The sequence below is a fragment of the Battus philenor genome, unplaced genomic scaffold (genome assembly GCF_028537555.1).
Source record: "Battus philenor isolate CCGP_79_NKW_IND1 unplaced genomic scaffold, ilBatPhil1.0.hap1 SCAF_17, whole genome shotgun sequence".
In the NCBI taxonomy this organism is placed as follows: domain Eukaryota; kingdom Metazoa; phylum Arthropoda; class Insecta; order Lepidoptera; family Papilionidae; genus Battus; species Battus philenor.
The window spans coordinates 4,863,167-4,877,109 of record NW_027181679.1 but is presented as its reverse complement, the minus strand read 5'-3'; the positions used below and the strand labels follow the sequence as shown (position 1 = coordinate 4,877,109).

Here is a 13,943-nt window from a genome sequence, read left to right as displayed (position 1 = left end):
AAATGACATTATGTTGATTGCGAAGTAGCTGTATCAGCTATGAAATTTATTTACTCAAAACTTACACAAAACATTAAGTAATTGGAATTATTCGAGCGTAAACTAATTAGACATTGTGTACAAAAAATATTAGGTACTATAATTAAAAGACATGGCAAACTATCAAGAAATCGTACATTTAAACGTGGGAGGTACTAGGTAAATTAAAATAAACTAATTTAATATTGTAAAAACAATTTCAACTTTTAAAACTATGTACTGTTAATGTTGTGATAGTGACAATATTTTATGTTGCATCTAAAAATATTGTTAACGTTTTAATTTCTTATTAGATTGAGTTTTATTTTATTTTTTAATTTCTTTTAGATTTGCTACATCTTGGCATACATTAACTTGGGTGCCTGATACGTTCTTCACAGCCTTACTCAGTGGACGGATACCCACAGTCAGAGATGAAACGGGTGCCATTTTTATAGACAGAGACCCTAATTTATTTGGTCTTATTTTAAATTTTTTGAGAACCAGAGATATTGACTTAACAAATGTAAACATAAGGGCACTTAGACATGAATGTGATTATTTTGGGATCACACCTCTCAGCAGGAGACTGGCATTATGTGATGAGATGAATCATTCATCATGTGGAGATGTGTTATTCTATGGGTATCTTCCACCACCATGTAAGTATTTTAAACTTAATGACATGATGTACCTGATATAGAGTTGGGTTTAGAACTGTTCATATACCAAAGCTAAAAGAGTAAGTATGGTGGTGGGAAATAAGTGATGTTACAGACAGCTCTATTACATCTATATTCCTTGCCAGATATATATATATATATATATATATATATATATATATATATATATATATATATATATATATATTTTTTTTTTTTTTAATTTATGAAATTACATGATGCAAAAATAATTAACTGATTGTTGAGACATTTAAAGTTGTTTTGTACTAACAAAAGACCATTTTAAAGACAAATCTGTCATTCTATTCTTTCCATAATTTTTAAATTATCTCTAAAACTGCTGTTATTCTGTCTTATACTAAAGTGTCTTTATAAAAACTTCGCATGTCACAGAGACATTGTAGTTCAAAATGCTTTTCATTTAAGTTGAATAGGGTATAACTACTTCATTCCCTTAATTTGAAGTGCCCAAAATTTAAAAAAAAACATTGTCATAGATTATTTAAAGTACATAAAAATGTATTTGTTTTTTAAATATTCTAGTTTATATTGACAAGGTTAAAAGAAGTGCATTTTTCAGTAAACCCACCATTACCAAATAATGGAAATGGAAGAAACGGTAACAACTGTTCAAGAAAAAATTCTACAGCCTCAAATACTGATATTGCAACAAATAGAACTCACTCCCGAAATTCATCTCTTGATCTAAGGACGGTTGGCAGAATACCTTCACAGGATCAGCTTAGGTTAATATTTAATTAATTGTTGAAGAATTAGTTTTATCAATAATATTCTAACTTTTCACTTGTTAAACATTTGACAGAAACAGGTTTCATTTAATATGTTTATATTGTTATTGGGAATCTATTGGGAAGCCGATGATCATGATTGTCCTCTATGGACCATTTAAAGTTATCACATATAATTGTCATAATCAGAACACTTGAGCATGTAATGTAGTAGAAACTATTAGGAAGTTGTACACTCTTATAATGGTATCCTGCAACTGAGAATACATAGTTATGAGGCTGCCCTGGTCTGACACCCATAAAATATTCAGATTTTTTTTGTAATTACTTTTACAACTTAATACATTAGTTAGAGAAAATCTTTCATATGGATACAAGTTAGTAGTTATATTTTGCAGATAATGTTTTGTCAAGGAGAGAATAATTTTGTTTGAATAAATTACAAAATTTAAAATGTTTTCTATAAATTTCAAACACTCAACAAACAATACAACAAATTGCTGCAATTCCTAAACTGTAAGATATGTTCATTTGCCTTTATTGTTTTTTCTATTGTTTACTTCGCAAAAGTTATGAGTAAAAACAGAAGCATGTCAATTTCATTGAATCATTATGTATGTATTCTTTGCATTCACAAATTGTTATACTTGTATGTAATGTTTAACTAGAAATAAAATTTATTTAAATATAATACATAATTATCCATTTTCTGTGAATGGTTATGAATATTCATTAAAAAAATTTCAGCCGCTGTGGTAGAGGACACTCCAGAGCAGCTTCGTTAGGCAACACAGAGAGCCATAAAGGACTGCGACCTCCTGAGAGTATGTATTATTTTATTCATTCAATATAGTACGATTTTATTTAATTTTGCCATATAAATACAAACAAAACAACATTATTGTAGATTACATTTATTACTATTACAGTGTATCAGTTTATTATATTAGTATAAAACCATTAAAAATATATAAAACATTTCAAAGTGCCATTGACTGCAAGACTCCTTTGACTGCTAGACAGTTTTTTAAATGTTGAGGTACTTATCAATAGCAACATGCACTCTTTCTATGGTAACATTCTTCACTGTGAATCATATAGTTTATTTTAGGGACTCCAAATTATCATGACATTTAGAGCAAGCCTTACTGTCTAAAAGTGACCATAAATCAAAATCCAGTAGATCAGGACTAGATGATGACCAGTCTTCAGATCCGATGTAATCCAGAATGTTTGTTTGTAACCAAGATTGGGTGGATCAAGCTTAATGACCCAGTGCAGTCTTGCCGAACATAGTGTTGCTAAGAGGCTTAACTGTCTTCTCAAGAATGGTATCTTGATATATCAGTGTCAATATTTTGATACCTTTTTCACAAACTTATGGCTCAGTCACACCTTCATAGTTAACACCCCACCAAATCAGTACTGAAGTTGAATAGTGCCCATTTTCTACTCTGTTGACTAATTTGAAAGCTTCTTTAGAGAAGCTTCCAGATTAGGCTTTTAACATAAATACTGTCATTGAGTTTGTTAAAATATTGCTCAATTTTAAAAACTTTTTCAGAAGTATACAAAATTTTTCTTAGACCTCTCTTAGGTAATGCTGATGTAGTTGTCTAAATTTTCTTTTTTAAAAAATTAATAGTTAGGAAATGACCCATGCATCTCTTATATACTTCAAGTATTTAGTCATCTATTAAAATATGCGATATGGTTGCAAGTACATGTTTATTTTTAGAGATAAAATCTTTAGCTTCAGGACAGAATTTCTTCAAATTCTTTCCCTTTCTTCTTTGGTCACCTTTTTCGTACAAACTCTCCATGGATGACCAGATCTTTTTCTGTCATAAACAGAGGAGATTTAATTATACCAAGCATTTTAATGTTTTTAAAAAGTGTATTTGGCACTATAACTACTTTATGCAATGCAATCACAGTGATTCAGTCTCTTTTTCACCCCATTCCATTTTAATATATTTTGCAACATATTGGCGCGAAAATTAGAAAACACTATGAATAATCATAAAAAAATAACATATTCCAAATTCAAAAGCAATATTTGGTTTATTTTTAATTATAAGTGTATTTATGGACAGACTAAGTATTTTATTACCAAAAAAAAATATAATTTTCTGTGTTGTTTCAGTAAATACTTGGGCTGATAGTGTGAAAGTGCAAATTATTAAGGCTCATCACAATTGGATTGCAGTGGCTTACACACATTTTGTGACAGGATACAGGTTTATGACTTTTTTATTTCATTTTTTATGATAATTATTTAGTGCAATGATATTGGAAAGTAGTATAGAAGTAGGGATTATGTTTTTGTTTATTCATGTCCTGCACCCACCGTGACAGCAGCAGGATTGATGTTATCCAGTTACACCTGATGATGTTACACCTAGAGGATGGGTGGAGGATTGCTGAAAAAATGGGTATCCATTCACCACATATCCTCCACTTGTGAGGGCACCTATTACTGCGCACTCTTTTTCTTCAATAACATGTGATTCAGTCATAAGACTTAGCAGATGTGAACATCACAGGGCCATATAGACTTTATTTCCATTTTGTAAATTAAAAGCTTGATATCCAAAGAGTGTGTCCTGTATCTAAGGTTGATTTTATTTTTTTGTCTTGTCTGTTTATCTATGCAAATCCTTATCCAAGTATATGGCCAAATATTTTACCCTATCTGTAAACAGACCTAAAGGACATAACTAAGATTTTTTTACATTACAACTTTTTAAATTGCTTAGGTGAATATTTCACAGGAGCTCCCTAGTAGGGACTCTGCTTAGTCTCTCACTAGAGGCTAATTTGATTGTTGAATTTTGATCGAAATGTGCTACAGAAGAGAAAACCACAATGAATTGTTTAATATTGTTAATTTTCTAACACATAGCAAATTGTTATGATTGTAATATCATAATTTTTTTAGATTAACAGATTCGTGTGGTTGGTATGTGGTATTCCAATCGCCTGTACAGGATTCAGTGATAGAACGTATAGCGCTCAATGCTAAGACTGGTGGTAGTGCAACGTCTAGTGGCAGTAACACATCAGGAACCGATGTAATGTTAGGAATTGCAAGTGGGTCATTAGTAAGGCTGTGGGCATTTTCAACTCACACTGAACCTGTAAGAAGAACATTAGTTGGTAAGAATCGTTTGTTTTTTATCTTGTTCTTAATAACAAGAAATTTTCAAGCCATAAAACAAAAAAAATATAAAACCAACAATTTTTATGTTAAATAAATACTATGTATTTATTCAATATTTTTAATAATAAAATATATTTTTAGTTAGAAATTTACTACATTAATGTTCTTAAGTAGTGATGGGAAGGCAATATTGATACTGAATATATGAAAGAGAAATCATCATCATTTCAGCCGTAAGATGTCCACTGCTAGAAATAGGCCCAATAGAATTCCCACGGAATCAGTTGAAAACGGGCGGTCTCCACTCCAGAGCCTAGGGTCCCAGTGGCGGTTCGTTTAGCGCGATATACAGCTTGCCCGCTACCATTTCAACTTGTCAATCCACTGGACTGAACACACTAATAATGTTAATAATTAATTCCGTTCCAGGAACTTTTAACCTAGGGGTGCGGGTAGAACACTTATTGTTCGTGGGGCCACAGTTAGTGGCACTCAGCGGGGCGGGTAGCCGCAGTAAAGCAGGAGTTTGGCACACTAGTACCCAGCATTGGCAGACTCAAGACGTTGCACATCTTACCACACATGACACCGCCGGTTCTTTTCTTTTATTGGGAACTGCTACTGGTGCTATTAATTATATTGGTAATTTTTCTATCTGTTTTTTTACCACTTTTTTTGTTTTGGGGGGTAAACCTGAATGTTCATGATACCTTGCTTATGTGGGTAAAATTGGGTTATGTGGAATTCCTGCACAATAAAACCTCTCCGGTAGCCGCCCTCTGCGCTTTGTGAAGGACCGTTGTATCTCCTGGTTAAAGACTATCTGCAGGCTCTCACAGTGTGTTATTTTGGATAGCCTGTCCTGAGATGTGCATTGTTCATGTTATCTACAAAACCCTCGTGGTGCTGTCACGATGGTTTGAGATTACGTCCACAACCACAAATGGGAGTTCCGAGCCCTTTCTTTAAACACGACTCCGCAATGTAAACATGTATTTGTTTACTAATATAATATACTTTTATCAAATATATAATTTAAAATTATCTTTGAAGGAAATGATTTTCATGTCAATGTAATCTTTGACAAGACATATTTCTGATCAAGAATATGCTACGTATATACTACTATAAAGATGTTAATATTGCGGTATTTTTGACTACAAGGCCAAAACGAAAATAATAAATTATACTAGAAACATAAAACCTTTGAAAATCACATCAATAAAATCTGTTCTATAGTTCATCATAGTGACCGAATAGTGTATAGTATAAATTAACTCTCCGGATTGTTGTGTGTTTTATTACTTATACGTTGATATAGCCTTGTTACAAATTATTATATTATTTGGCACATAGTATTGTAAACTTTACAAGAAGGAACTGTCCTGATATATACAAATTTTTCTTGGTGCAAAACTGTGACTATATATATAGAGTTTGTAACCAATCTATAATCTTATTAAAATAATTACTATTTTAGCAATGAATTATAATAATATAAGGAAAATTTATTCAGTTCCAATTATTATTTAATTAATTATTACTCAATATCTTTTTCAGATATGCAAAAGTTTCCCTTGCGCATGAAAGACAATGACCTGCTAGTAACACAACTATATAAGGACCCTAATCAAGAACCAATAACTGCAATTTCGGTTTATCTTACACCAAAAACAAGTAAGTTGCTTTAAACCGTACCACATATAATATATATAAATATTTTTAATCACAAATCTCTATTATTTTAATTGGTTGTTTTCTTTAAAGTTTTTTATCTAATTTTTTTTTTCATAATAACTGTGAAAACAGGTAATTTTTATTTCAAAATTAATTAGTCATTCTAAACTGGATCTGAGTCAACACTGTTTGTCGCCTTATTTTGTATCAGCAAAAAAAAATGTTATATTAGTTACCTTTTTTGGAGAACTCGTCCTAGTATATTACGCAGTGAGAAAAATGCCTGCAATAACAATGCAAAAGTTGATTTACTCATGTATTGTACATATAAGTACAGTTACAAGCATGAGTCTTCAAATTTATCAATTCAGGTACCGACAGACCCAGGTTTTGTTTTCTTCTGGCGTTAGTTTTCAATGTTGCCAACTATAAAATAATGGGTGATGATTTTCCTAAATCTAAATTAAGAGATCGAACCTAACACTCACCACCGATGTTGATTTTTATACATTGTGTAGCATGGTAGCTCTAATCTAGTCTATAGTTGAAAGAAATTACGTTGTATCATTAGGGCATACATAATCTTCATAATAAAGATTTTAAATATGATGACTACGGTAAATTTTTAAAAACAAACAGCAAATAAAATTAAAAATGGTTTGTAAGATCTCATATAATCAAAAGAGGTAGGCCTGCATTCCTCAAATGTTACAGGCGATATTTGAGGACATAATAAGTGTCTAAATTAGGTCAAGTGGTACAAGAAATTAAAGAAATAAGAAGAAAAGTAAAACACTAATGTGAAATAAATAAAACAAAAAGTTAGTTAAAAAAGCAAAAATTGTTTAAATGAGATAAAATGTGAAATTAAATATGTATATTTATTATATATTATAAATGAGATTGTATTGCCCTGTCCCATAAATACAATAGGGGAGAGCGAGAGGCCCCCAATAGCTCAGAACTCAAAAAAAATCTCAAGAGGCTTTTCAAATTCTTCATATAGACAGTGGGGAAGAATTTAAAAACTCATAAGTAGATGCTTTTGTCATGAGTATTTAGTTAAACAATTTTCGAAAGATCAAGACATTTACAAAGTCATGATCTTGTTGAAAGATTCAATCAAACTATCACTAGATATTTAAAAAAATTTATTTTTACTGGTTTTTGATTCCTCTTGATTATTTAATGAAACACGATTCGATGTCATAAAAAAAACTATTTCACTATAATATTAATGTTGTTATTTTAAAAAAGTGTAGTTATCTAAAACAATTTTTTTATTTATTTATTTGGTTTAAATTTTATCATTTTTTAAATAGGATTCATTTTTCTGTAATCAGAATTAGTTCTATAAAAAATCACAAATTCGCAAAACATCAGCCATTGGTTAGGCTGAACATTGCTGAACATACATGGATAGGTATAATGGTCCCTCACTTCTTGGCCAAGTTTGATCCACCCTGTATATATAACAAGTATGACATTTCAATATTGTTTATATGCAGACCTTTGCGGTAACTGGATTGAGATCGCGTATGGAACGAGATACGGCTCTGTGCGAGTGATCGTTCAGCATCCGGAAACAGTGGGCCATGGGCCCCAACTGTTTCAGACGTTCACTGTTCATCAAAGTCCAGTGACTAAGGTAAAGGAACAACTTTGTACATATTTTTAGTACTAGAAACGGGCAAGACGAGTAAGGTATTTACTGGATAGTAAGTATTTTTCAATAAGTTATTGGTTCGCGAACCTTTCGATCCCCATGACCGTCGATGCACGAGCGACATATCCCTCCACTTCAGAATAAAGATGGGCAAAATGTATCCCTGACAAAAAACGAGTGATTTATATCTTTTCGTTCTTGGGGTATATTCACTCTTCTATATCTTTAACTCATTTAGCCCAGTACGGCTCAGAGAGATCAGCCAGCTATGATTAAAAATATATCCTTTATATCTTCGGCTCTTTTAGCTTAGACTTAGAACTCAATAAGGCAGAATAAAAGTGTGAAATATTCGTATTAAGCATTTTGTCTTTGCCTTAAAGCACAAAAAACCTAAACGTAGTTTTTAGTTTTTAATATAAACATGCAATAGCTGTCCGTCTTTCTCTTTTACGTGTAAATAAACCTATCTCTTTCTCTTAACTCTGAACGAGCCGTTACTCATCAAAATTAACTCTTAAGTGTAAAGATGTAGAGATGTAATTAAAACACTTTTGCGAACTAGAAGATAATTATATCTTTTGCAAAGATACTCTACTTTAGACGAGTAATTCTTCGAGTTACGTCAGTGATCTTGGTTCTTCTAAAAAACTCTTTTCTGATTCGATCTTGAAGCTACTTGTTAAATGTAAAGTTTCAGCAGTGATTTTATTTATCTATTTTTTGATAGAAGAATCCTATTTTCTTCAATAACTTTGTAGAATGATCTACGAAGTATTAAGATATTTATACAAAAATATTATTAAATATGATTAATTTATACATAGATAAAATCATAAATAATATAGATAAGTAGGTACTTCTATATTCTTTATACATTACATAACGTTCTTTATTTGAACCAGTCGACTTCCTTCTTCTTCTTTCGAGTCCTCCTTTCAAAAATTACCGGTCTTGCGCTGCTTTCAGCGACTTGCCCCTGATCTTAACTATGTCGACGAGCCATCTAGTTAGGGGTCCTTCCCAACGCCGCGTCTACCGGCTCGTGATTGACACTCGAGAACCTTTCGGCCCCAACAGCAATCGATTGCACTAACGATTTGCCCCGCCCACTGCCACTTAAGACGACTAAATTTTCAAGTTACAAATCATTTAAGAAAAAATCTAAGTTCCATAAAAACTTCTACTTATTGCTTAATATATATTGTTTAGTTGCCGGGTTTTAACGTTTATTATTTTCATCTTGTTTAACTTGTTTTTGATTTTCAGTTATATTTTTAGTATAAATCTGGATAATATTCTTCTTGTACCCAAATTTAAGAATAGATGTGTACATCTGCTAATAATATATGTACATTGAATATGTTTGCGTTTGCTCGTATAAGCCGTAAAGGTAAACCGCAAGGAACATCACCTAAAATGAATCTCCTCCGTTTGTCGCTTGTTTAAATATAAATTGTTATATTTAAACGGTATAATGGTATATTGTTGTTGTCCTGTTGACAGGTATCGCTGTCTGAGAACTACCTGGTGTCGGTGTGCAGCGAATACAACCACGTGCGCTCCTGGCGCGTGACTCGATTCCGAGGCATGATATCCACTCAGCCCGGCACCACACCCAAAGCTGCATTCAAAGTGCTCGCGTTAGAAGCTCCTACCGCCCAGCCTCACAACGATTGTGGTATTTAACTAATTATTTTACTTTGAAACGTGTTAATAGGTAATAGGTAATATAAACGTGTTAATAGTAATTAGTTATAGGTTTGATTAAAATAAAAGACTTGTGAAGTGAAGCACTATTCCAGACGGAATGCTTGTATTTGACAGTGTTGAAAAACTATTTAAACAGGAATAATGCGATAGAAAGTTCCAACAGTCGCACGGCGTATAAATTTTAGCCCTGTTGCGCTTCAGCCGCTGCTCGAAGTCACTCATCAGACAAGATGATTATTTTGGCGTTAGTCAGGACACGCCCAATACTAAGCAACATATAAAATACAAAGATTCAAATGACAGCTATAGGTGTGAGCTTTAAACTCCTTGATGGCAAATAATGTATAGCATATTCCCAAAGCCCATTTGCTGTCAAGGAATGTATGGTAAATACCATTACCAAAAATCAATGGTTTCAGAAATAATAAATAATATAGTAAATAAAAGCGTTTTCAAAATTCGGATTACTACGTACTGAAATTAATTATTGTTTTCTGTTTTTTCTTACAATAGTATACTGCCAGAAGTTATTAGCCTGATCTTATGGATCTATGTAACTTATGCTACATGTAACATTATGCAACACAACATCAATAGTCTTGGTTTCATTGCAACAAAGCAGACGACAATATCCCATGTACTAAAATAATATACATAATTTAAATTTAGATTCTGGCGTATATTAGTTCGTATCTATTGTATGTCCGATATCTCAATGTACAAGTTTCTTTAGGCTATCGTCCTAGTGTGTTTTATTTAGTAAAATCAATTTGAGTGAGTCTTTAATATGTGTTTTATTTCAGGTCCCTACGGTGAACAAGATGAAGAACAAATATTTATTCAAAAAGTCGTTCCTGACACTGATACGTTGTATGTTCGATTAGCATCCAATGGCAAAAGGTAAGACTATAATATTAACTTTGCGCAGTACGGACTAGGAACAAAACACATGACGCGAATTTTGATAGCGAACTCACGGACTAAAGCCATATACTTCCCCCTGTCACGCCGCGCACGTATCTAAATCTCGGTGCAGCTTTCAATCTGTCCTAGTTTGTTTGAAAAAAGAATATTTTATTTTTAATATTTTTCTCGCAATTTTTCAAAAGAGCCATTCTCGACTACTACATTCAATATTACAAACAATGTATTTTTTCAATTACACCCATAAAAGGCGTATATGATTATAATATATTTATTTTACAGAGTATGCACTATCCGATCAGTAGATGGCTCTGCGGTGTCATGTTTCACGGTAGCGGAATGTGAAGGAGCCCTGAGACCGCGACGGTTGTTGTTATGTGGGCATCGCTCCGGCGCTGCTCAGTTGTGGGATCTCACCGCGCCAACGGATCGAGCTGCTCGTGCAGCTCCACCGGCTGCTCCTAATGGCAACGGTATGTATAGATACACAGACAAGCTTATCTATATATACATAAAAGAATTTATTTATTTAGAAAAGTACACCAAAAGCAGATGCATGTGTATGCCTTACGAACGACCCACCAGAGAACTTCACGTACTATACTCCATTAGGACCAAGTCAGGAAATTGTTTTTTCTATTAATTAATATTAATTGAAATCTTTATTTTAAAGTTTATAAACTACGGTTTTTTATACATGTAAAGCTCATATGCAACTCACGAGTGACCTGCCATGGTTTAAAACGTTCAGCAAGACATGCTTCATTTTGCGTTCAACTTTTTAAAAGGTTAAAATTCAATGTTATATTAATTTAAAAAAAATTAAAAATTAAAAATAATGCACCTTAATGTATAAGATATATACAACATTCACAATATTTATGATATAAAGCAGCAAATCAGTGAAAAAAAAACATTAATATCTAATTATGGTAAATAAAACAAGTGTAAATATTATAGATAGCAATATTGAACATGCAAAAGAAATAAGGAAATTAAGAACACGTCAGACAATGTTTGCAAAATTGACAACAAAGAAAGAAAAGAAACTAACTTAGTAAAGAATGACACAAAGTCTCTATATATATCTAATATTTATACACATACGCCATATATGAAAGAAATTGGACAATAAATTTTATTGGAACTATCAAAGGGATTTTCAAAAGTTTTCGAAACAGCGACTTAGCTTTGAGTATAATTACTAGTATTTACAAATTCCTATGGTAATTACACATATTTAAATATCATAATACAAAAATTTTATATTCGTGTTGGTACAACAATTCACGATTAATCCCTTAGGTTATTCATAACGAGGTAAGGATGCGTTTATATAAATCTGTCATTAATGCTAATAAGTATTTATTTTGATTATTCCTTATTACGTTGTTCAACTAATTTCTACAAGACGTGATTATGTGTGTTTTCTTTTAATTGATTCATGTAAGTTTCTTTGGTTCTCAAGCAAAGTTTTAGTCAACCTAGCAAAAAACTGGGATAGTATTTTCGTCTCACAAAAACAGTTTTAAAATTAAATATCTCAATGTGTGTTACTTTATATTTTGTTGAATGAACGCTGTAATATCTCGTGTAACATATGTAATTAAAAAAATTACCGGGAATCATACTTTATTACAACTTTTGTTACATTTTTACGAATGAAGGTACTTGTTATTCTAGCAGAAGGTGAGGAGTCTCCCGTGCCGGACGGCGGGCCGACTCCCGACGAGCTAGTCCGCTTGCTGTCCGCTTGTGACTTGGATGCGACTCCAGCGCCACTGCCTCACTCTCCGAACCGGCCGCTGCAGGCTCCATGAAGTCCCGCCTCTAAGCTCTGCGGCGCTCTGGTTAGATTCTACTCGTTTATCGTTCATGCATAAAATCGGGATCACAGTCGCCGTGCAGCGATAACAACCTCGAAAGACTTGCTCAGTGCACGCAAACCCTCAGTACAAATATTCGTCAACAGAGGGCGTTATTTTTTAAATCGATTTCTTTCTACACAAAAAATTATAATTGTTGCGTGTTCTTCAAAAATGTCGTATACTGAAGATTTTTATACTACTTGAATCTAATACTCTATTATGTTAAAGTGTTGCCACATATCGTTGACTTATTTAAATCAGCGCTGGTAATTGTGAGTGATATCTGTCCGTAAATAATACCAAAAATGTAACAGAATCTTTTTTCTGGGTTTGTCTGGAAAAATAATGATCATTTTTGATCTATGGACAGAACATGGATATATTGAATGTAATTTTTTACGTAGTTTAATGTAAATAACGTTCATTGTTGTCGATATTCCTTACCATTTTACAATGTTTAAATATCTTAAAGCTATATATAGTGAACATAGATCTTATGAAGTTAAAGAGAAAAGTTATTCAAATTAACAACGTATAATATGTAATCGTTGAAATAATTATCTTAATATTCAAAATGCAAATTAAATTATTTTAAAATAATTAACTATTGAATATGTTATATTGAACATATTGCTTAAAATAATTGATACATATTTGTATATATTTTTATCTGTTGTCAATAACTATATAATAAAATTTCATCTTCACAGTTTCATAAAATACTCAAAAATAATTGACGAGAAAAAAAAGACTTCTAAAATTTTATTATTTCTATAACGAAATTAATATAAAAAGACAATTATTAAAAATTAACAAGTAATGCAAATGTCAAACAGAAACTGACTTAACAATGTTGCTATTGTAAAATTAACTTAAAAGACCAATTAATATTCTATATTTAACAGCATAAAAGTGTAATTTGATTCATAGAATCGAATTTTTTTTAATTGTACAGTGTGTTGTACTTGGTAATGTGTACTATGTATGTTTATTCAGCAGCATCCCATACAAAAATTTTATAGTTACGGTTTCCTTACGAGATTGTCTAAAAATCTCCATCAATAACATGAAATAATTCTGTATATTTACTTAAGGGCTCGGTATATTTATCTTACCACAACTTCAAGAAAAAAAAAACAACCCAAGTTATTAACGTTTTTTATTAATAGTTTTTCTTGTTTTTTAATGGTTGACCGAGTTTTTATTGGCTTTAATATTATAAAGTGAAGTCCATAATATCTTTATGAGCAAAAATTAGGTATACAATATAAAGTTTTGGTTTATTGTAGAAAGAACTTTTGTATGAAAAAGTTGATTGATCCATATACTAATCTATAAAGACGCCTGTACCTGTTTCTAAAATTCAGACTCATATATTGTTCTTTGTGTTAATTAATCTATTAGGAACTTATTGAAGTTACTTTCATCATTGCCATTTAATTATTTATTATACATTAGCCAGATAACTTCAGAATCCCATGA

At 31.8% G+C, this 13,943-nt stretch overlaps 1 protein-coding gene across 2 annotated transcripts; it reads left to right on the top strand.

Annotated features, from left to right (window-relative positions):
• The first annotated feature begins 72 nt into the window (after nucleotides 1–72).
• On the top strand, nucleotides 73–13,014 carry LOC137919977 (BTB/POZ domain-containing protein KCTD3). 2 transcript variants are annotated; one of them, XM_068763212.1, is made up of 13 exons: nucleotides 73–198; nucleotides 367–680; nucleotides 1,282–1,447; nucleotides 2,198–2,274; nucleotides 3,597–3,690; nucleotides 4,392–4,609; nucleotides 5,043–5,255; nucleotides 6,174–6,290; nucleotides 7,799–7,938; nucleotides 9,463–9,637; nucleotides 10,473–10,569; nucleotides 10,876–11,066; nucleotides 12,280–13,014. In XM_068763212.1, the coding sequence occupies exons 1-13, from the start codon at nucleotides 152–154 to the stop codon at nucleotides 12,411–12,413; spliced, it is 1,983 nt and encodes a 660-aa protein (XP_068619313.1). In that variant the 5' UTR covers nucleotides 73–151; the 3' UTR covers nucleotides 12,414–13,014. The 2 variants fall into 2 exon arrangements, with proteins under 2 accessions (XP_068619313.1, XP_068619312.1); XM_068763211.1 differs by having other exon boundaries at nucleotides 12,277–13,014.
• Nucleotides 13,015–13,943: the final 929 nt, after the last annotated feature.

Bases quoted from the DNA above. Each gene is read 5' to 3' on its own strand.
- LOC137919977 (XM_068763211.1), top strand. From the start codon at position 152: ATGGCAAACTATCAAGAAATCGTACATTTAAACGTGGGAGGTACTAG. The intron at 681-1,281 runs GTAAGTATTTTA...TGCATTTTTCAG, and splicing joins TGGGTATCTTCCACCACCAT to TAAACCCACCATTACCAAAT. The intron at 4,610-5,042 runs GTAAGAATCGTT...ATTCCGTTCCAG, and splicing joins TGTAAGAAGAACATTAGTTG to GAACTTTTAACCTAGGGGTG.